Here is a 23,388-nt window from a genome sequence, read left to right as displayed (position 1 = left end):
TACTGATCTCTTGAAATCCCTCAAATCCTACAAGAAAATTATATCACAAGGTTATATCATTTTTACAATCACAGTAAAAAGATGTATTTTTATATGGCAAAGCTAAACTTTATACACAGGGGTAATGTGTGTGGTGGGCTAAGGAACTGATCATTATTATTTACACCACTCAAAGTAGAAATTCCCAACTCATGCTAAATCTAGCATGTCATGGTTGGAAAGTAATGGAATGTCACAGTGCCATAAATTTAATTTCTAATTATTTCGACCAGAGCCACAGAACAGTTATACTGCTATGTAATGACCATGAGTGCTATAAAGTTTGGAATAATGTATGTATGGAGTCATATTGTGGCGAGGTTCAATATAATTTCAAGATGGGTCAAATATAGTAATCACATGCTTAACAAATTTTTTGATTGAGATTTAGAAGCCCATTACTTCTAGTTAACCAGACCATGACCAATGTGTGGATGTCAGACAGACTGAAGTACCTAGTTTATCCAGGAGTACAATATACATGTTTCAACAGATAATCCTGCATCAGCCTCTCTGAAAGTTAAAAACCATGGGTGGAAGGACCTTCTCATGCACTGCCCCTAAACTCTGGAACTCACTACCTGTTTCCATAAGAAACGCTCCTTCACTCGGCCATGAAAGGTGCATTACAAATCAAATGTTTTACTATCATTATGTATTTGCTTGATAAGTAGCTCTTCTTCTTGGTCCGACGTTAAACCCTTGTGAAGTGAGTGATCGTTGTTGAGGTTTGACAGGGTTTTATCAGGAGTCGTGTTGACGGCATGTTTTTCTTTCCTACTCGTATTATTACCTCACCATTCAAACCCCTCCTCCTGCCTTATATGCTGTCTCTTGTACGGAACCTTCTGTCATAACAACAAAGTCTGGATTGTGACACTGCACTACTTCTGATGGCATTACTGTAATATGCAACAAGAGAAGACCACGTTGTACTCACTGACCGACGGTACTGATGCAACAAACAGAAATCACTCAGCAGATCAATTAGCTGAGTAGGCTATGGGTGTGTGTATGTGTGTGTGCGTGTGTGTGTGTGCGTGTGTGTGCATGTGTGTGGGTGTGTGTGTGTGTGTGTGTGCGTGCGTGTGTGTGAGGGATGGGCCGTAAATTATTTGCAGAGCAAAATTACACAAAGTAATTATGCACGTCGTCGTCCCTACCACAATCCCAAATTCAGACAAGATCATCTATTTGCAAAACATTGCATCATATAGTTACCTGGAATAGTTTCTCTCGAGACTCTTCAACCAGGATGTCAGTGAATTAGCAGCAGCAATCAGACCTGTTTGTAGGTGTCTGCCGTCGGATCAACAGGGCATCTTTTAGACTCACTTTTACGTTCACCCTGTCAAAGGAGGGCAGTCCTTAACTCTTCTTTAACCCTCGTGCTGCCTTCGGGTCACATGACCCAAAGGTTCATAACGAACCATCGTTGTGTTTACCCAATTTTACCCAATACAAAAACAAATTAAAATAATTTTCTTTTAACCTTTGCAATGTGGGGGGTCTGAGACAGCCTAGCTGCTAAAAGAAAATGCTTCACTTTGTCTTTGTATGCGGTAAATTTGTAGCAATACGACGGTGGGTCACAATGACTGATGGGTCAGAATGACCCGAAGATAACACAAGGGTTAAAGTGACCTTGGCTTCGACTCAACTTCATGGACTGTATTGAACCCTCATGTTGGACCTGTTTGTTACCGTTTCAGTCAAAACCGCTCTCTCCCTCGTGCCAAAGCATTTACAGCATGTTTTCCCTATGGCCAATCCTAGTCTCATGACACTCTGCCAGAAATGATTAACTGTGAACAATTATTATTTTAATGGCCCCATCTTGACACCGTAAAGAGCCATCAAATGATGCGGTAGAGTGAATTCTTTGTGGGAGATGTCACTTTTATTGGATTTTCCTTTTCAAGAAGGAGACAATGAGAAAGAACCAGACATGGTTTTATATCTCTGTTTGTGACTGCTCATCACAGGAAAACAACTGACACAACAATACTGGAATGAATACATTTGAAAACAATGCATTCACAACACTGAACATTTTAATTGTGTACTTCTTGTAGATGAAGTGATGTAGAGGGATATTTGCATACTCAAAAACAATTGCACCTGTGGAATAGGATCTTTGAAGAAAAAACTGAAGGAATCAAGTGGTTTTGTCAATATAAAGGGATGAAAGTCAAATTGAGGCATTTTGAAAGGCAGAGGCCATATATATTAACTGCTTTGGAAACCATTGAGGGACTGATATTTTTGCCTTTACTCTAGTTAAGTCGGTAGAAAATGACTTCAAGAAACTCACATTAACATGTTTTTTATTGCTTATGTTGAAATCAGAATGCATTATATATTTTTCCCTGTGACACTTCTAGCTGCTTCTTTATCTGTGGCCTACAGAGCCCCTGGTAGCCTGTCAGCCATCTTGATCTGCTTCCTGGCAGAGGCGAAGCTCTGGGAGTGGATTTATGAATACGATCTGCATAATTACCCTCCCCATCCTGAGTTTGGGAAGCCTAGGGGTCCTCACTCGCCTCACACTCATTAGAATCCGCAGGGTCGTCTGGGAGTACCAGGGGGAGGGGGTGGGAGAAGGGAAGGGGGGAAATAAGGGGGTGGGGCAGATAAAGAAATTGTGGAAAAGAACATGCTTCGGCATAGGCAGGGAGAAACAAAATGGCAGCTGCAAATGAAATCATGTTTACTAAGTTTGTTTGTGGGGAAAAGGAAGAAGAGAAAGTCAATGAAGAGGGAAGGCTTCTCTGTGTACCTTGGAGATCATCGAACCTGAGCAATACGTAACATTACACATTCGGGTATGCAATTATTTTTCAACTGACATTTCAAGAGCAGGAAGGAATGTTGTCTTGCAAGGTGGGAAAATGTGTTGTGAGTTAGCGTTTCACAGGGTATACAACACCTCCCTCTTTATAGATTGCTAAATACGTCAGATTCTGCTGACTTAGAATAGGTTAAGTTAAATCATGCCTTTATAGTGTTTTCTAATAGCTCTGTCAGTACTGTGGCAGTGAATTTATTGATGTCTTACCAGTATCTTACCAGTGACACCCACTGGAGGCAAAGTTTTCGATATGTTCCCAGAATAGGCTAACAAAACAGAGGAACAGACAAACTGGCAACCAGACAGACAAACAGCCAGACAAGCACATGTCCTCGTAACCTTGGGCAATGGCTCCTCTGCTCCAAACAGCAACAGACTCAGACTGAAATGGATGGAAACGAACAGCTGTGACGGAAACCTGTTCACCATAAAGTAGGGGTCGCTGGAGAACAGTTGAGTTATCCTCCCCCAAACACTCCTCATCAGGCTCCCCCGGCCGGAGCACGCGAGACACAGAGCAGTCTGAGCTGATAGACCGACAGAGGAGATCCTAGGTGGACCAACAAACCAGATGCCTGCGGCCCTCTTGTGTGCACCCGATGAGAGTAGATGAGGTGGGGATTGAACGGTGTGAGGAGTGATTGAACGACGCTAGGGTTTGGCGGAGACGGGAGGCTTCGGCGCCTGATAACACAGAGGAGAGAAGCAGGGCACTGATAGATGCACGGCAGCCGTCTGAGAGTGTGATTACATTATAACCCACACTGCGAGCTCTGCGTCTTAACAGCCCTCCTAATCAACATTATCTCGTTCCTTGCTCAGCAACTAGCCTCAACTACATCCAATATCCTCTCTTTCCATCAGGCGGGAAAGGGCTAGATACAACTTCTTCATCGGGGCACACTGAAACACTCAAAACCCATGATCAACATAGCGTGTACAACGTGTCATCATGTACGCAGCTTGTTTTTTTGAGAGCCGCATTCGACCCACTGTACTTTAAACATCGCTTTACTCTTGCTTTCAGCAACATTTGGTCTGGTTGATGTTCAACATCATTTTAGTGCGGCATGGGTGCATTCAACATCCATTTTATATCCTTTGGGCTTGCAGAGGCTTTGTGTAACAGGCCTCAGGCCAAAATGTGTAACTATTAAAATACTGTGCATAAACCTCCCTTTAGACTAGGTTCAACATCCCCTCCCATTGGAACACATACTAGTCTCAATATTCTGTCTGCACTGCCCGTCTGGCAGAGGCTATGTACAACACTCCCTCCTGAGAGAGAATGAGTGAGAAAGAAAGAGAGAGAGAGAGAGAGACAGAGAAAGACAGGGAAGGAGTGAGATAAAAGAGGGACAAAAGGTACAAAGAGAGTAAGAGAGAGACAGAGAGTGGGTTACTGAGAAATAAAGAATTATACACATGGAAGAAAGAGAAGGAGAGAGACAGCAGGAGGGGAGAAAGGAAGGGAGGGGAGTGTTAAACCATTTCCCGTCCTCCCCGGTGCAACCACAAGCCAACCTCCACCGTTGTTGAGTCATCTAGTCTCCTCTCCACATTTGATAGGGGACTTCTGAAGTTTTAAACGTCTCTCTGGCATCAGTGTTTTTCGTTTAATCATCCTACCCGTCTTTGATGGATTTAGGCTTGCCTCCCCGGGCACTGTGCGAGGTTGCCAGAGAGCAGAGGATTCTGGGATCCAAACAGAGCATTTTCTGTTGGAACAGCACAAATCAACGTCCGGGTCTTCTGAAGGATGAGAAGAGAGAGAGAGAGAGAGAGAGAGAGAGGGAGAGAGAGAGAGAGAGAGAGAGAGAGAGAGAGAGAGAGAGAGAGAGAGAGAGAGAGAGAGAGAGAGAGAGAGAGAGAGAGAGAGAGAGAGAGAGAGAGAGAGAGAGAGAGAGAGAGAGAGAGAGAGAGAGAGAGAGAGAGAGAGAGAGAGAGAGAGAAGAGATAGATAGAGAGATACGCCATACCCTAATGGACTCTCTACTGCTTTTCCCCCTGATTAAACTAATGACCCATTTGAACCCGTTTAAGAGCCACTTTGGCCCACCCCTCCACTCTCTCTCCAGACAGGGGACGAGGTGTATTATATGGAACGATGTGCAACGAGGTGCAGGAAAACACACACACGTGTACTGTACACACACAGACGCTTTCCTGTGGGAAAAGAGAGGGAGCACCAGTTAGGGATGGAGGGCGAGTGACAGCTGAGTGACAAAAACCACTGTCCCTCTGCTGATCGTACAGTAGACACATACCCAGAGCATTCACATGCAGCGGAATACAGGCTCAGACCTAACGCATTCACATGCAGCGGAATACAGGCTCAGACCTAACACATTCACATGCAGCAAAATACAGGCTCGTACCCAGAGCATTCACATGCAGTGGAAAACAGGCTCGTACCTAACGCATTCACATGCAGCGGAACACAGGCTCGTACCCAGAGCATTCACATGCAGTGGAAAACAGGCTTGTACCTAACGCATTCACATGCAGCGGATACAGGCTTGTACCTAACGCATTCATATGCAGACTATTTCATGCTCACACCTGTTAGAGGAAGAGACAGAGGAAGACCTGGGATGAGTGTCTGCAGGCGAGGGGGTGAGGGTGAGGTGGCGTGGGCCAGGGACAGTGTGTGGGAAGGAGAGGGAGGGGGTGAGGGTGAGGTGGCGTGGGCCAGGGACAGTGTGTGGGAAGGAGAGGGAAGGGGTGAGAGTGAGGTGGCGTGGGCCAGGGACAGTGTGTGGGAAGGAGAGGGAGGGGGTGAGGTGGCGTGGGCCAGGGACAGTGTGTGGGAAGGAGAGGGAAGGGGTGAGAGTGAGGTGGCGTGGGCCAGGGACAGTGTGTGGGAAGGAGAGGGAAGGGGTGAGGTGGCGTGGGCCAGGGACAGTGTGTGGGAAGGAGAGGGAGGGGGTCAGGTGGCGTGGGCCAGGGACAGTGTGTGGGAAGGAGAGGGAGGGGGTGAGGGTGAGGTGGCGTGGGCCAGGGACAGTGTGTGGGAAGGAGAGGGAGGGGGTGAGGGTGCGACGGTGAGAGAGATGAAAGAGAGAAAGCGACAGAGAGAAAGAGAGCTGCACTTTTGTCAGCGACGGTTGATCTGTCATTGTTTGGGCGACTCATTTGCAACTGATGTAAATGTGATGAAAAATGTACACCACCAAAACTCCACAAGCCCATACAAAGAAAATAAAGGGAAATAATAGTGTAGAATGTAATAGTCAGATCAGATTCGGTATGGAAAGCCATAAATGTATATCAAAGACATCAGTGGTGTCCGGCGCCCAAAAATGTGAATTGATGTTGGGGAGCCGAGTAAGAAGAGTTAATACATCTACATTAGATGCAGAACGCTGCATTTGGAGAGAGAGAGTAGGAGAGAAAGAGAGAGAGAGAGAGTGAGTGTGTGGGGGGAAAAGGACTAATTTATTTAAAAGAGTTGCCATGGGGAACAGCATTCATGATTAATGTGGGGGTTGATTATGCAACCAATTGCCTATAATTCACACCAGTGGAACCTGGGCCAGCCACGCACCACAGGGAAGAAGCGGATTTATTAAAAAAGAATATCTACCTCTACAACATCCCTTTCCCCCTCCCCTCACCCCCTTCTCCTTTTCACAAGCAAACTTGAGAGTTGAGAAAAGGTGAGGTGGCTTGGAATCGTTTTTTTCCCAGGCGACGGTCGTCAGGCCTGGTCAGCAACGTTGAGGAAAGGGTTCAAGGAAAAGGTTGTCACGGTGATGTTCTGGTTAGGATAGGTTGGAAGTGGCGATGGTGCTTCCTCGCAATTGTATAAAAAAAAAAGAAGATGAACAGGGAGATAGCGTCGCCCTCCACTACCCCTGCAATGTTATCTGCTTGTAGCTGGAGGACAGTGTGGAGAAATACATTGTTGCTAAAAGGTGTAAGATACTCTAAGACCAGGCCAGGAAAAGCCTGAGAGCACTGAGGTAGCTCCACATTCATAAAAGAGGAAGACTGTCACCGAGTGCTTGGCATACTTAGAAAACATATTTTTAGGGCGCACACACAGAAAACCTGTAGAAATCGTCATTCTTACAGGTGCACCTTTGTGTGGGAACACATACATGCACACAAACACAATTTTCTCTGTTGACTCAAGTGTTCATAGAACATTACCCCATCAGGATATGTACTCTTTAACCTACTTTACATCCCCGAGTTAATAATGGATGAAGTTTTGATAGATGACGTTACCAAGCAAGACACCAAGCACACCGTGGGTGTCTGTGGGTTTGAGGAAAATAGGTTTGCTGGAGTGTACATGTCATTATGTGTGTGTGTGTGTGTGTGTGTGTGTTTGTTTGTGTGTGTGTGTGTGTGTGTCAACCTCCTATTCAGAGTTAATTTATTCAGAGAGTCTGTATTTACCCCTTTGAGGTTTGTGCATTAGATCTAGAGCAGAGTAACTGATCCTGGAACAGCACAGAGAAGGGGTTTAACCCCAGACTGCATGCTGGCGTCTGTGTGGTAGACCACAGGAAGAGCCGGATCATAGCTGCTTCTGTTCTTAGGAGACTCTAGAGCAACCAAATTGAACCACAAACACATTCAACCCGCTCAGTGATGGCTTAAGTTCAGATGACTAGACATCGCATTAAACCATAAGCTACAAATATTTGTGCTGTAGACGGGGGTTTCTTATAGTGCAACTGCATGAAATCTCTTTTTTTGTGGGCTGTGCACTTCACTTTGCTTCTCTTGCATGTAGAGTTTTGACATTTTAGATTCCCACATTAGTTCCATTGTGTCAGACGGGCTAGATCAAGCCTGCCTAAAGTCGACTATTTCCACTCGAGGCCAGAACTGTGTGTTCTTTGATATCAGGCCTGCTTAATGAAACCATGTCAACACCAATCCCATCTGCCTTTGCAGAGGAAAAGAAACATGACTTGTAGATATGAGGGAGCTGCACAGTACCGTTCCCTAACAAAGCAGGTCACTCTGTGTCATCGAAATTATTATGAGGATTTGCAATGTTTAACCACTGGGGATTATAACTGTGACCATGGGAACTATCTGTTTACATACCTCTGACAACTATAGTGTGCCTCCATGGCTTACACCATTCAGTTATATATTATGTTATTTCCGATTTAAAGTTAACAACAAATTGCTTTATTCTGGGGGTATGTTCCTCTTGGCCTTGGGGGAAATCATTGGGAGAACTCAATTTGAAGGCCAAAGTAACGTTCTCAGCACAGGAAGTGTAGAAAAAATAACTATCTAACACACACACACACACACACACACAAACACAAACGTATCTTCAAACAGTGAGGTGGGGTGGAGGGGGTTAAAAGCTTGTGGAAAGATACAAGGAAAACCTGACCTGTTTATATGTATACCTTCTCCATAACCACTTTAATGGTCATATTTGCTCACTGTTTTCGTAAAACATTACTTTCTTTCCAGATGTTTTATAAAGTAATACAGGTTCCGGTCTTTTGCCATCCTCTTTCATTATTGCACATATTGATTTCAGATTGATTTTACACGCCTGAATCTAATTACAATGAGTGGAATGATGGTTAACGTTATTGTAGAGTATTGAGTTCATACCCCGTAATATTCTGCAGACTCTAAACTAATCTCGTTTGTATATGTTCAAATATCAGGTCATAATTTAAAGAATGTGCTACATCTCAGCGATCCCGACTTGGATAGAAAACTGCTTGTTGCCAAGGGAATAGCACAAACCAGGTCAGGTGGCTTTCTGGAGCACTGAGGAATACAGTAAAAATGCAAAGTATACTGCTGTTTGTGCACACACACACACACACACTCACACACACAAACACACACTCTCACTGACAGTAATACTGGATTTAATTTAGCCAATCTGTCAAGTTGCCACTCATTCTGAGGGATTTTGGATTTAGCCATAGGGACAGGTCATTTAACTTGACAATCACATCCAGGATTCATATACAATAGTTAGGAACTAAGAACTGTGTTTTGCACCGACTACAAGTGCAGGCAGAAGCACATCCAGAAGTGTAAGTAAAACAACAAACAAGGGTTGTCATACAGGGTTTTACTCACCACACACAGTTTGTCGACAGAGCACAAGATGGCTGGCTGTGCTGTTGTTCTAAGTAAGGGTCAAGTATGATTGTCTTTCCATACTACAGAGTAAAGTGCCTTTGCTGTTTTCTCTCTATATAAGACAGGGCAGCAGAGAAGAGGGTTAAGGCAAGCACCTCTTCTGTTGAATGGCTACTGTGGATGTGTCACATCTGCACTCACACACCTATCCCTGGACCTTAACCATCTGCTCTAGTTACAGACAATACATTTGCAGTTGCATCGAATGATCTATAAGATTTCGCAAAGTCTGAAAAACAGGCCATGACACAGAGGCAAAGCACGCAAACAGCCCTGATTGTATGACACCATCATTCAGTAGTGTCGACTTGCAGAAATACACATGCCTGTCAAATCGCAGCAGTCGTAAAAACAACCCGTTTTGTTTGTTCTTTTTTATTTTTTTCCCCCTCAGACATCAAACTGTCACCACCACCCCCCCCCCACACACACACACACACAGACCAGACACCCCCCACCTCTCTCTCCTTACACATTCGTCTCCGTGTAAAACAGCCAGTAACATCCTTCTCATGTCGCTGCTGGTGCACCTGCACAGGGGGAGCTCTGCAAAAGACTGGGAGGTTTTTCCTAACTGATGTTGTTTGTCTACGCTCTGTCAACCAGGACACTCCCCTCCTGGTGCCCTCTTCCTTTTTTTTCTTGCTCTTATTATTCCAGATTGAATAAGAGTTTAAAACTCCCACTTGGAGAATTTTGGCATATTAAATATTTATGAACAACATCCATTCACGGCTCAAATGTTGGGAGATAAAAGGTCCGTGACCAAAATATTGCACTACTGAAGAAAGTCTTGTTTTGAAGCTAAACTCAGCAGGAGAGCAAAGTCGTCTCATCGTCAGGGTTGTCCCTGATTTAAGATGCTCTTGTGTGATTGACATTTGTCACGGCTGGGTAACAGTATTCTTTCAGTGTATTAATGTTTGACTATATGCTCAAACGCCACCTCACGTCTGTTTTACTGTGAGAATAATCGGAAAAATTGAAAAAAACATGATTTATTTATGGTCTGTATAATAAAAATTAGTAAAAACACTATCCAACGTTACTCAGCAAAAAATGGAAGGGAGGGAGAGGCCTGCTTCTTTTGAGATGTAGGTGAGTGGATAGCAGAACTGTATGTAGGGCATCTACAAGCCTCCTAAAAATCACCCCATAAAACCTGTTCCCTCTCTCCCTTTCCACCACCCACCCCCCCTCTCTGACTTTGTCTCCCTTCTCAAATGGTCCAATTTAAGATGTAGAGAAACAGCCCAAGGAGCATCTTTGATGTTCAACAATGAATCTTGACACACACCACTACACAAACAAACATACAATCAGCTAGAAGGGACCCTCAGTGCAATCAGCAACATATGGCATGTACTGTCCTGCATAACACACAGTTTCAAGTCTGAACAGTCTGCTGGAGTGTGTGGCTCTTTCTGTATCAGAATACAAGCCAATATCTGTATCATCGTTTTACCAATACAGCACTGCTCTAATCACGAGCCAGTACAGACAGAATACTCTATTCTTGAGTTTGTCATGACAAAGAGAAGCTGTAGGATTGTGGATCAATTACAAAGCCTTTCCGAGACCTGCACACGACCTTACAATATTGCTTCCCATCTCCTCTTCTTTCCTCTTCTCTCTTTTTTCTTCTCTGCTCTCCTCACCTCTCCCTCTCCCTTCTCTTAGACAAATGGCCACATTATTCGGGACTGGCAGCGACCCCACGGTTTAATCCATTCCCTTTATCTACCAATCACAGCTCAGCCTGCCGGCCTTTATCGCTTGCTGGTTCGTGGGGAAAAGGCGACTGTCCGTCGACCCATTGGCTCTCTCTCTCTCTGCTTTTGGATGCAGCTCGTCATCCTCACAGCTTCACGACAGACACAAACACAAAGTCATGGCGTTAACTGGCATGTGACATTGAGCAGGGATAAATCTGCATGCGGAATCAATTGGCATCGAGCTACAGGAACAACAAAGGTGAGCGGGGCTTCAGTTGCAAGGTGAGAGGCCAAGGCCAAAAGGAGCCCTCAGACACTGGTGGAGGGACTGAGGTCGAAAAGGTAAAGAGTCAAGGTCAATGCCTTTGTTATTGGGGGCGGATATCAACATTACTGAGAGGTTGGGACTGTCCCATGTTTCCAGCTAAAGCTTTTAATTATCCTGGAAGGCATTTCCTGTTTCCCAGGCTGGAGATCGACCTTTACGAGTCATAGATGCCTGTAGATCCCAATGACATCAGACGTCTAATGCTGAACAGTGATTAAGACTCAAATGTCAGGGAGCAGTTTGCGTGAATAGAATCGCAGACTTATTCTAATCATGTTGTGTGAAATAGAGCACTGAATATCCTATAGTTATGACCCCAGTAGTGTAGTTTGACATACGTGTATAGAAGCTATAGCGTTGCGTTTTTAGGGTCACTGACTGGATAAAACATATCATAAATGCACACGCTCATTAGAATAATCCAATCTCAAGGCAACACACATGATATAAGCATCCTACACAACATACAGCGTGTATACTCAGAATCTCCGAAAGCCATTTGAAGTGAGTCATGAACTAATAAATATGATAAAAGTGTTTGAAGAGTAACCTTCTGGTTTGTGTGCAATATTAGAGAATCGCCATTTGACATCCACATAAAGCAAAATATCCAGAAAGGATAATCTCTTGATTTACAATATCCCATGTTCCGAGAGACTGGATATAAGATTACAGTCTGCATAATACATCAGAAGGAAAAGGCAAATCTACGTATATCTGTGAGAAGTGATGCGTGGTGTCTGTGCCGCTCTGACGAAACACATCCATGCATCCGGGAGTTCTATCACAGACACGGTACATTCACAGAAGCTGGAGGTGGTTGTAACTTGAATTTGGAAGCTTACGTAATACTCTCTGTAGGTGTCAATTAAACCCTAGCCTCTGCCATCAACACTTGCCGTAGTCAACACTCTCCGTGTTGTTGGCATCAAAGGCGAGATGGAGCTAGTAATTTGGGAAAATAAACACTGTCACAGATGTGGGTAGGTAGGCATCACCACCGCTAAACGCTTAGATAAAGCTCTCCCACTGTTTCTGCTTACGCATACCAAAAACATGAGCTCTCTTGTCTCTCTCTTTCAAAAAACACACACTCCCTGTTCTCTGTTAAGACACATGGATCAACACACACACACACCTAAACTCAACTCGAACACAATAATTGAAGTGCCCCTTTTGAAGGGAAAAAATAAATAAATCAATGTTGATGTGTTCTTTCAAAAACTCCTTTTCATTCAAACAAAAGACCCAAACTTCAAAAGACAAACAGCACAGAGATCCTTTGATACACATTGATATGAAAACATGTAAGCGCTGCATGGATTTGGGAGAACATGCTTCACACAGCAGCTGCCAATCAATACTGTTGGCCCAACATTGGAACTGTGGCCTTGCTCTTACAGTACAACAAAGAGCCAACAGCAGGAATGAACGAAGTGATGTACCATCAGTGAAGAAATAATCACATGATGAAGACATACAGACATCCATCTCTATATACCAACATGGCCATTATGGCAAGGAAACCCATGGAAAAGTTATTGAATTATCAGTGGGAGAAACCTGGTCAAATAAAGGTTGAAACAACAAATAAATCAGAACGTTTAAACCTGAGTGGATATGATGAATTACTGACTGGTGCAATATGCCAAACGACAAACAATGATAATTTATGATAACTCTATGACAAAATTGTTTGCACATTATAGAGGTGTAAAGGCCAGATAAGCAACAGAAAGAATAGCAGAAACAGGGCAAAGGGGCTGTTCAACAGTCGCACAACAGCAAGTTAATGAAATAGATTTCCGTTAAATAGAAAGTGTGTTAAAGGAGGGTTCAAAAGCTTAATTAATTCCTTTAGTCATTTGGAATAACTATACCAACAGTACTGTGGTCCAAATCATCAAAACTGCATCCAAGTAAAAGAACAAATGTAAAACATTGTGTCTATTCCATCTGTGCCTAAACTGAAGGAGATACAGAAGTATGATCTGCTGGATTAGGTCTGTAATCATTAATCATTAACAATGGTCTCTAATTGAGCAGAAGAGTAGTTTAATTTCAGTCCAAGAAACCTTCCCAAGAAGCACAATACAAGCATTAACCAGACCATCTGCACAACACACACACAAGACAATTCTACTTGAGTTTTAAAGAAAAAGCTTTAGGTTTTGATGCTTCCTATTGTAGATAGATGAAACACATGGGGACACACCATTAACAGGACCTATGATGGTTTGTGGACCGTGTTGGGTGAATGTTTTAGGCTTGAGAGCACACCCTGCAGGCAGCACTAATTACATCTGCAATTGCAGTGTATCAGTGGTATGTTTATGGATGAATTGAATTAAACGTCACACAATATCAAAAAGGTATGTGGCACCGGAACAGTGGACTATTTTTTTTTCGATGGGCATCCAAAGCTTTATTTTGTAAAGCAACTGAAATGACGAAGGAAACAAAATGACATTTTCAAGAAGAAAGGAAAAAACACAGTGCAAATAGGTTCTGATTTTAATACCTTGAATTTAACATGTTTATACAATAAAAACTAACCAATATACAATATTCTGCTGACTGATAGAAAATTGTATTTATTATATCTTTCAAGGTACATTCTATTAGTTTTTGTATTTCAAACACTTATTAACTTAACAATATTTTAAATAAGGACTTGATAAAATTAAGTGGATAAAATAATTTGAAATAGAATAAGTCGTCTCCACAATATAACTTTGAACTAATAAATAAAATAAATGATTTAAGCAATCATGATTGAGCATTTCAATATTGCACATGTTGTTTGATAGGATTCTTTCAAGATCAGTAGCTTTATAAAACAAATCCATTGCCATCCAATTTTCATCCACAGATTGTTCTAAAAGAATCTCCAACACAACCGTTCTGCTTCAACCCCCTCGCAGACACGCAAACAATCCAGAATCGTAACACTTTAATGCACATTTATTTTGGTTGCATAATGTTAATAAGAAACCTTTTACAAGATACTGTGGGTTATAAGAATAAGGAAAATGTTAAACTTCACAAACTATCAGGCCTCAGCTCGTGCAATACAATAGTGAAAATGTCACATATCACTATTACCCTCAATCCCAGACCATTAAGGTTCTTGAAAAAATTCAAAGAACATAAACATTTACTTTGATAAATCATTTTGTAGCTTGATAGCTGGGCCCAAATTGCTCGATGCATTCTACAAGTCCGTTTCAATCGTTTTTAAATACCAATAATCTTTAAATAATCCTGCATAGAAAAATAAATTAATTATGTAGTTAAATTGACTAGGAATTGACAGCAGACAGGGGTCTTCGATCATATATTTGTGTTTGTTGGACTTTTTCTTTTTCCAGTATAGTCTCTTTTTCACGGTGTAGTTTTGTCTTATGTTGTAATTTACAAACTGTCGCACAGATACAAATAATGCAGACTTACAAAATAAATCCAGATACGCTTACATGGCAAGCAGCTCTTTTCTCTTGGGCTTTAAAAGAATGTCCCGACGGTGTGCCATACCCAAATACACCAAGAGGAGGGGAAACACAGTCTCATTCAAACACTATTAACATGGCTCTTTACACAAACAATTAATAGAATCATTCCACATTAGTTTTTAAGTGCCTCCTCTCTAAATGAAAACAAAGGCTTTAGAGACCCCCTATACCCAACAGTGGTATGATCCAACAGGTAGTGTGAGTCTGCAGGGTTGGGAGATCCCAATACTGTATATTCCAGGGGGAAATGTCAGTCACTGATCCTGATAGTGTTAATTCATCCAAAATACTTTGATCCACAAAAAAATCAACCCCCCCTGTTAAGGGGTCATGATGAGGTACACTCAACATTGTTTTCATAACCCAATGATTTGGTTGGAAAAAAGAATAAACGAGTACCAATTTCATTAGCAGCAATTCTGTCTCTTAAGGGTGTCTCGTGGTATGATGTTATATTCATACATGTCAGAATGGCGGCAATCCCCAAAGGTTTGTAATTGCAACACAGACATTGATTCTCATACTGATACTATCTCACAGAAGCACTCTTGTACAGTTCTCCATTGGTCAGAGGATTTCCAGAAGGCACTTTTGTAATGTGTGTGTGTGTGCGTGCATGTGTGTGTGTGTCAGGGGTTGGTGTGAAATGAATGGATAAATAGCCTACATTTTACTCAGCTGAGTCTGTTCCTCCAACACCTGCAGGTAGTCAGGCGTACCTTGAAGTTTTGCCTTGAGTTCATAATACTCGCTTTTCCTCTGCTCCACCACTATCTTGCTATGGTTTCCCCCTATGAGGGACTTTTTCATCTTTTTGTCCAGTGGTTTTTCAGGGTAACGGATCTCAAACCCACTCATCCCTATACTGTTAAAATCCCTTTTGCTGTCTAGAAAGTTCTGGATAAACATATTGGAATCCCGACCAGGATATAACTCGTCCAGCTCGTCTATTGTGCTGAGTCTCTTGTTCCGAGGGTCTAGAGGGAGTGAGTCCTTATCTTTGTCAGCGCAGTTTCTCAGGATGATCTTCTGCCTCTGTGAGTCGCCAAACTTAAACCCTGAATCCGAGTCACGGATTCCGCAGGTGTGGCTCTTGCTCATGTGCTCGATGGTCTGGGGGATAAAGGTCTCCCCTCCAAGGTCATCCTTCTTGCTGGACTTATTGTGCCGTCGGAGCTGAAGCTGCATTGAGCCACACTCCTGGTTCCCCATGCCTTCTTGGCGGCCCGCCGGCTTCTTGTTCCTCCGCAGGACAAAGATCAGTAGGCAGAAGGCCACAAACACAGTGAGGATCAGCACCACCAGAATGCTAAGGATCATGATAGAGAGAGGAACCGGGCCTCCAGGGGGAGCTTTCCCCACCCCTGCAGGGGACATGGAGGTGGCCACTGGGGTGGCGCTGGTCAGGATGAAGGGGGGTCTTGCAATGAGCTTGGGACAGAGGATCTCGTTTTTCAGAAGTCGGAGCTTGATGTTGGAGAACTGGACTGGGGAGGCGCACTTGACCTCCTTGGCGGCCACTCCGTCGCTCAACTTCTCCAGCCACAGTTTTAGGGCCACCAGGTCACAGGAACATTCCCAGGGGTTGCCCTCCAGGTCTATCTGAGTCAGGGAGCGCAGCTGGTCAAGCACACCGCTTACGGGCAGGTTCATGAAGTGGTTGTTTTTGAGGTTGAGCCTGGCAAGGGAAACACCGGCAAAGATGTATGCAGGCAGACTCCTCAGCACGTTGTTATTAAGGTACAACAGCTGCAGGTTTGGCATGGAGTCAAAAGTACCAGCCAGCACCTCTTTGATGGCATTGTATTCCAGATACAGGTACTGGAGGTTGGTGAGGCCCAGGAACATCTCAGGGTGCAGCTGTTCCACCTGATTGCCATTAAGATACAACCTGCGTAAATTGGTCAGATTAGAAAACACGCCCTTCTGAACTGTGACTATTTGATTGCTGCCCAAATGCAATAAATCTAAACCTTCGAAGCCTTGGAAGTCCTCCGGGCTTATGTCTCTGATGTAATTGCCACTCAGGTGCAGCTTCTTGGCATTTTGAGGTTTGGGGATGAGATCAGCTAGATTTTTGATATTTCTCTCTTGGCAGCTGACACTAATGCCAAAGTCAGAAGGGTGGGCTTTGCAGGTGCAGGGCTGTGGGCAGGACAGAGGGGGGGTTCGGGTCTGATAAGAAACTATCGGATTAATTCTGCCTGGAGGTAAACCAGCTACAATGCCATTACCATAGATCTTAGAAGGGTTTGTTGTTTTAGGAGCTTTGGTGGCTATGGGTGCGATAGTGGTGGGGCCCAGGTTAGATGTTATCTGTCCGTTATCTGGCTGGGAGGGGGGCATCTTTACATCAAAGTCACTACCTGTTCCCATGGGGCATAGCTCCTGCTTGTTAGTTTCTTTCAGGAGCCTGCCATATAGATCACTGGGGGTTTCACATATAGCCTCCCCAATAAAAATGTTATAGGGCATATTCTCAAGCCAAGCTTTCAGCGGTAACAAATCACAAGTGCAATTCCATGGGTTGTCATCCAGCTGCAATTCCACTATACGTCCAATGTGTTCCAAAACGCCAAGATAAGGTAGCTTTTGAATCCTATTTCCCCTTATATCCAAATGAGTCAGAGAGGCGAAGCGAAAAATGTTGTCAGGAAGGCTCTGGACCAGATTGTCATTGAGAATTAGGACTTTGAGCTTATGGAGTTTGTTGAAGGCTCCTTTTTCAATGTACTTTATCAAGTTATAGTCAGCCTGGAGGTATTCCAAGTTCTCAATCCCCACAAAAGTGTCAGCACGGAGTGCTTTTAACTCGTTGTTGTTTAAGTGCAGCTGCTTTAACGAACTGAGGCCAAAGAAGGCCCCTCCCTCTACGTTCTGTAATTTGTTATTCCCCAGCTGCAACGAGACTGCATGGGTGAAATTGAGAAAGGAGTTGGGGTAAAGGATGATCAATAGGTTATTTTGAAAATTCAAATGGTAGAGGCTGGAGGCCGGGGGAAGCAGCTGTGTCGGTCTGTACACAGTTATCTTCTCACAGTTCACATAGAGGACGTTCTCGATGGACATGCAAGAGCACACACTGCAGGTCTCCGCCGAGAGGTCAGAATCCAAGTCAGAAAATGTACTCGATACGGAAAAGGCCAACAGAACTAGAAGCAGCATTTTGCCTTTCATAAATCCCCCAGAAAACCATTTAGTAACCTTTGAGAGGAAAAGACAACAAAAACAAACAATCATAATAAATATGTGTTTTACACACACAGAAAAACAATATACTGTCATATTTGACCATATGATTTTAGTAGGCCAACTGCTATATCTATGCACTATAGTAATGTGTTTTCTATTATTGAAAACTTACCAATGCAAACAAAGCTAATGGTTTTATCACTTAAAACAAGCAGTCATTCACCACACCAAGAAATGGCAGAAATATTAGAGATACTAAAGCAAAATAAAACAACACCATAAAGCAGTATAAACATTTCTGAATTGTCACTAGTAACTTATTGTCTATAACGCTGATGCAGGATAACAGAGAGATTGAGTAAAAAAAGAAATAAGCATAAGAATCACCCTTTCAATAACCAGAATACACTCTGAGAATCAGATCTAATTGGCTTTCAAATTTCTGGGATAATTTATCATTCTTTTTCATCTCTTTACTGTCTCCTCTCCCATCGACATATACGAGTAATTTAACAGAAGGGGGGAAGATACTGCACCCACTGTTCTGATATCGTGAGCTGACATCTCATGTGGCCCCTACAGTGTAGACCGGACCACGTCAAAATGAAGCAACTAAAAAGACGTACAGACAAAAGCTTTTCAACCATGCGTAAAAATAACCGAGTACACGTACCCAAAACGTCTGTAAATGAGTGTTCTCGTGAGGCGGACATTGGCAGGGCATTGAGACGTGCTGTTCCCATTCAGCGTCGGTATCGCAGTATGGGCTCCGATTTCTGCCGATGCGTCTCTTGCTGTCAGGCTCCACTTGTTTTTAAAAATGATTTATCTGATAAGGTACCCAAGGTTGTTGTATCTCCATAAAGCATTTCCGTTTAGAATGAACTAAATACACTGCGCCCACCTCCGCGTCAAGTCAGCGGGTACCGAGGACGAGTGGTTGTTGAAGTGACAGTAAAAGAACTCCAGCATTCTCAAGCTCGAGAGACGGAGAGGAGAGGGCAAGGGATGTAAATCGTACGGCTCGAGCCCTCCGTCCTCAGAGATGCTTATGCCGGGCGCGTGAAGTTGGCAAGAAACGGGTCAGGCTAAAGAAAACAGCACCCGATTCAGGGTAGAGGAACCAAACCGAGTCATGTTTCCTCAGCTCCAAAAAGGCTTCATGTCATATAGAATACTTCAGTTCAAAGGGCTTCATATAGCTGGTCAAATAACAACTAGTCCATTCTCTATTCCATGACAAGAAGGGGGGGGGGGGAATACTCGCTGAGATATTCACAAAAAGATCTGTGACACAGTGACGCGTAAAATGAATAATGCAGCTTTTACTCCTATGCGGGTATGTAGAAATGTCTCTCTCCGACGTCCAAATAAATCAAAAACCTGTTTTGAAATAAACCATAGTTAAAAAGGGCATCATGGATCCGGGAACGCTGGACAAGAAGGAAGTGAGTCTTGTAATAGCAACTATCCCTGTCTGTCTCATAAGTATGCTGCGTTACAGCTGCACCGAGCTTCCTACACGACTAGCGGGAGGAGAGAATGCAGAGATGCAGAGAAAGAGGAGGGGTGAGGAAGAGAGAGCAAGAGAGAAAACTACAGGGAGAGAGAGACAGAGAGAGAGAGAGAGAGAGAGACAGAGAGAGAGGGAGAGAGGGAGAGAGAGAGAGAGAGAGAGAGAGAGAGAGAGAGAGAGAGAGAGAGAGAGAGAGAGAGAGAGAGAGAGAGAGAGAGAGAGAGAGAAGAGAGAGAGAGAGAGAGAGAGAGAGAGAGAGAGAGAGAGAGAGAGAGAGAGAGAGAGAGAGAGAGAGATGAGGGGGTCTCATACACAAAAAAGAAAACTTCAGTCCTTGAAAATGGCATAGGGACATAGGGTTACAAGCTTGGAAATATGTTTCTATCGCGACGCTGATCAACTGTGAAGTGGTTTTGTGCGCATTGTGTAACCTAATGGAGTCGAGATCATACGGTGGGACTGTTTGAGGATAAAACCGCTTACCTGACGATATGAGTGGGGTCTGCACAGGGCATTCTATTTTATGATTAGACTGTTTAAAACGGCGCGAAGCGTGAGTGGCATTCTAATGGGGAGCATTATTCAAGAAGGACTGCAGTCAAAGCAAGCATTGCCTAGGGAAGCGAGAAACAGTCAGTGGCGCTATGTAGTCGCACGTTTGTTTGAGCACAAAGCGTAGAGACGCGCGGTCCCCTACTTGGAAAGGGCTTTGACATCAGACACTGCGTGCCATTCAAACCTCACCCTAGTTTTCAGGCAACAGGTGCGCATATCATCATGTGATACCGATAATAGAACAGTGTAGTAATAGGCAACGTCTGTTTGGAATGGCAATTTAAATGCACCAGCTGCAAAATATCACTTGGGAAACTAATTTAAATGTTTTGCAGTAAAATAAAGAAATTAGATATGGTTCTGACAGTAAAAGAATACATACACCAAACATCTACATTACGCTTTGAACTTGAACGTCTGTGCTGAGCCTGTGGTTCTCGGGTTGTGAGGAGAATAGGCTGTTGTAACAGCGCGAGAAGTTTATCAAGGACAGCGCCCTCACCTGGCTAAGCGAACGACATTCACCTGATTGAGGTATCTGCATTCCTGAGTCCTGACGTGTGACCACAAAGGTTAGTTTGCTTATAAACCAGTGTGCACGTGAAGAGCATATTTAACAATTCCTATCGAGTTGTCATTGCACCATATGCTTCAAAGATAATTAATTCTCATTTTGTAGAGATGTAGTCCTTAAATGAAGTTTGCTTACAAGTCATTTAGCTTTGGTAAAGCCTAGAAGAGAACTGCATGAATTACCTATTACAGTCAACCAGTTGGAAGAAAAATAAATGCTTAGCACGGCAGTAGTTATGCATAAATAGAGAGCGTTTGATATCTCATTATTTATTTAACAGCACATTCACTGGCGTGAGGATTTCTCCCATTTATTTCCAGGGCTGAAACGGCTGAGGCGTACCCACAATAGATGACAGTCTGTTGTGGCAGAAACGGTAGCGCCACAGTCAGTGTATTATCATTTCTGTTTAACCGGGTATGAAATAGCAACAGAGCCCGCAGGGCTTGCTACTGTGTAGCTACAGTAGCAGGCAGTGTACCACAGCTCCTTCATAGTGACTGTGTATGCAGGCTAGTGGGCTACAGTGTACTGTAAAAGGGAGGTATCCTGTATCATACACAGGCCCTGTTTAACAGAGTGACAGCATTTGCACTTGGAGTACAGTAGGGGTCGTGTTCATTACTCCCCCCCCCTGCACACACACGCACACCCTTTTCTTCTTCTCTCTCCCCCTTTGATATGCTAAACACAGGCCTATTTATAACTCTCAAGAGGAGGAAAGAGGAGGTGACAGAGACTGATATCAAATGTCCATGTCTGGTAAGGAGAGATCTGTCACATCAGATGGTCTCTTTCTCTCTTCTCTCTCACTTGAGGTACATCTACCGTGAGTGAATTTTGCATAGTGAATTTTGATGATTAATATGTATATGATAATAATGTTAATGATAATGTATAATGTTGGGGATATACAGACATGACAAGTGTTACGAAACATTACTACTCTGTTTCTCTTCTCTCTGTCTCTGTCTCTCTCTCTCTTTCCTTGGGGCTCCTGAATGACACTTTATCAACAGACAAAATGATACAGTGTGTTCAACAGTCTTATTTGTGCGAACTAGCACATATGAAATATTAATTGATGTCTAACGGGAATAGATAGCTGCATTTGCAGTTTGTTTTTCCTCTTATAACATGACAGCTTGTAAGGAAATTAACTTGGAGCGGGCCAGGCTTTCATTTGATGAAATACGTAATGATTGTCTGCTCTCATCAGAGGCCTATGCTGATGGAATGCCCTGATGATAATGTTTGCTCCGAAAGGTGAAGCCCCCTATGTAAATCACCTTGGAGGGTGTGCATATTTTACATAAAAACACACAGGCACGCACACACACAAGAACACACCAACACATACAGACTCACTGTACACTCAGCATTTAGTCTCCCTCCCTCAGGAAACGACAAAAAAACACTTGTCAGTAACTTCAGAAAAACAAGCAAAAAAAGAAGAAATACATCCTTGATTTGATTCCCAGTTAAAGAATTACCATGACCCCCCCCCCCCCCTGCTTTTCTCCTCTTAACCACCTGTCAGTCACAGGCTAGTTCCAAATGCTGGAACCCCGCTGTAAACACTGTGATTGGCAGCAGTGGTGGTACAGTATGAGGGTAATGAGAGTAGGACATGACAGAGAGAAGCATATCAGCCCCAACAGATCCCACCAGGCTGAGAGGTAAGCCCACAGGGAATCATGAGGAGGAGGAGGGGGGGGGGGTCGTTTTGGTGTCTGAGGCTGCAAATAACTTTGATCTACAGTGCCACCAACACATAAACAACCAGAGAGTGTCCATATCCTGGTTTACCTCACCCACAACAATGGTGTGAGTTTGAAATGTTTAGGGAAGCAGTCCAGTGTTTAAGATTTTGTTAAATACTATTTTTAATTGTTGGGCTTGTTTACAACTTCTCTATCTGTAAATCTGTGAGTATGAATCTGTCACTCACTGACTCAGTGTAATGAGAGGGCATGACATTTAAATCTTGTTCCTACTTCCTTGTGCCACCGTACAACTCGTCACACACACAACATGAATGAAAGGTTGCCTTCTGCTAGTAATAGATTTGACACTGACATTTTCTCTTCACCCTAAAGGTAAAAAGAGGGATTAGTCCATACGCAGGCCTGAGTCTCCAGTCGACGAGAAGGAAAGCCTTTCTTTGACATATTGATTCAGAGTTATTAACTTGACTGTATGTTCCAGCCAGACTAGCCCCCACCGGTTGTAACCGACTTGTCTCATTACAGTGAACTGGAGTTAATAAACTTGTTTTGATTCTCACCAAGCCTCTCTATCTCTATTCGAATGCAGCGGCGTCATACTAACGTATGTATCCTCCTAGTCGGATCCACTCTGGGTTACGACAACAGAGGCAGAATTCAAAATGGGATTTATGGGCGTAGAAAAGCTTTTCCAGCATCTGAAACCCCCCCAGAAACCCCACAGTAGCTTGAATCATGTTGAATTATGGATCTCCATATGTCAGGAGGAAGTGTGACTGCTTTGAAAAGCGGCAGCAAACTAAGTTTAGCACAACAATGTTAACTTCTCAAAGAAGGCTTGCCGTGCTTCTCTGACATCGGATCTTTGTTAGGATTGTTAATGATGAGAGTGGCAGATATATAAGATTTAATATTGTATATATCATATATAATGTGTCAATTTTTTACTATACTTTTAGACAAAAAAACGCCACCGTTTTAAACATGTGGTAATCAAACCACCACCTCACACAACACTCTGAGTCATTTTGAACCATCAACACACTCAACCCAAAACCCATCAGCACAATCATGTACTTGCTCAGTTTTTGTAGTAACACCTGACAACATGTGACAGCACTTATGTCTGATGGGATTTCCTATTTTATTCGTTGGTGTCTCACATTCAGGTCGTTAGGGTAAAATGAAGAGATGTGGAATTGAGAATAGACCACAGGAGTCTCCTTGCCTGTCAG

General features: G+C 43.4%; 1 protein-coding gene and 1 long non-coding RNA gene across 6 annotated transcripts in view; one reads left to right on the top strand and one right to left on the bottom strand.

Moving 5' to 3' along the window:
• Positions 1-2,413: 2,413 nt before the first annotated feature.
• slitrk4 (SLIT and NTRK-like family, member 4) overlaps positions 2,414-23,388 on the bottom strand; it is a 132,363-nt gene continuing 111,388 nt past the window's right edge. For 3 of the 5 annotated variants that reach the window (XM_062476833.1, XM_062476835.1, XM_062476834.1), the window contains one exon: positions 13,483-17,793. In XM_062476833.1, the coding sequence (XP_062332817.1) occupies positions 15,253-17,766 (2,514 nt within the window). In that variant the 5' untranslated portion in view covers positions 17,767-17,793 and the 3' untranslated portion in view covers positions 13,483-15,252. Of the gene's footprint in view, positions 2,612-13,482; positions 17,794-18,454; positions 19,295-23,388 lie in introns of those variants that run through there. The other 2 variants (XM_062476832.1, XR_009932051.1) reach the window with 2 other exon arrangements.
• LOC134032126 (uncharacterized) lies at positions 21,579-22,682 on the top strand. Its single transcript, XR_009931986.1, has 3 exons — positions 21,579-21,692; positions 21,967-22,105; positions 22,526-22,682. It is a non-coding gene; the product is annotated as an uncharacterized LOC134032126 (long non-coding RNA).

Source organism: Osmerus eperlanus, chromosome 13, assembly GCF_963692335.1.
Source record: "Osmerus eperlanus chromosome 13, fOsmEpe2.1, whole genome shotgun sequence".
Taxonomy (NCBI): Eukaryota; Metazoa; Chordata; class Actinopteri; order Osmeriformes; family Osmeridae; genus Osmerus; species Osmerus eperlanus.
Note: the sequence above shows the minus strand (reverse complement) of the source record. Positions and strands in the feature narration are given on the sequence as shown.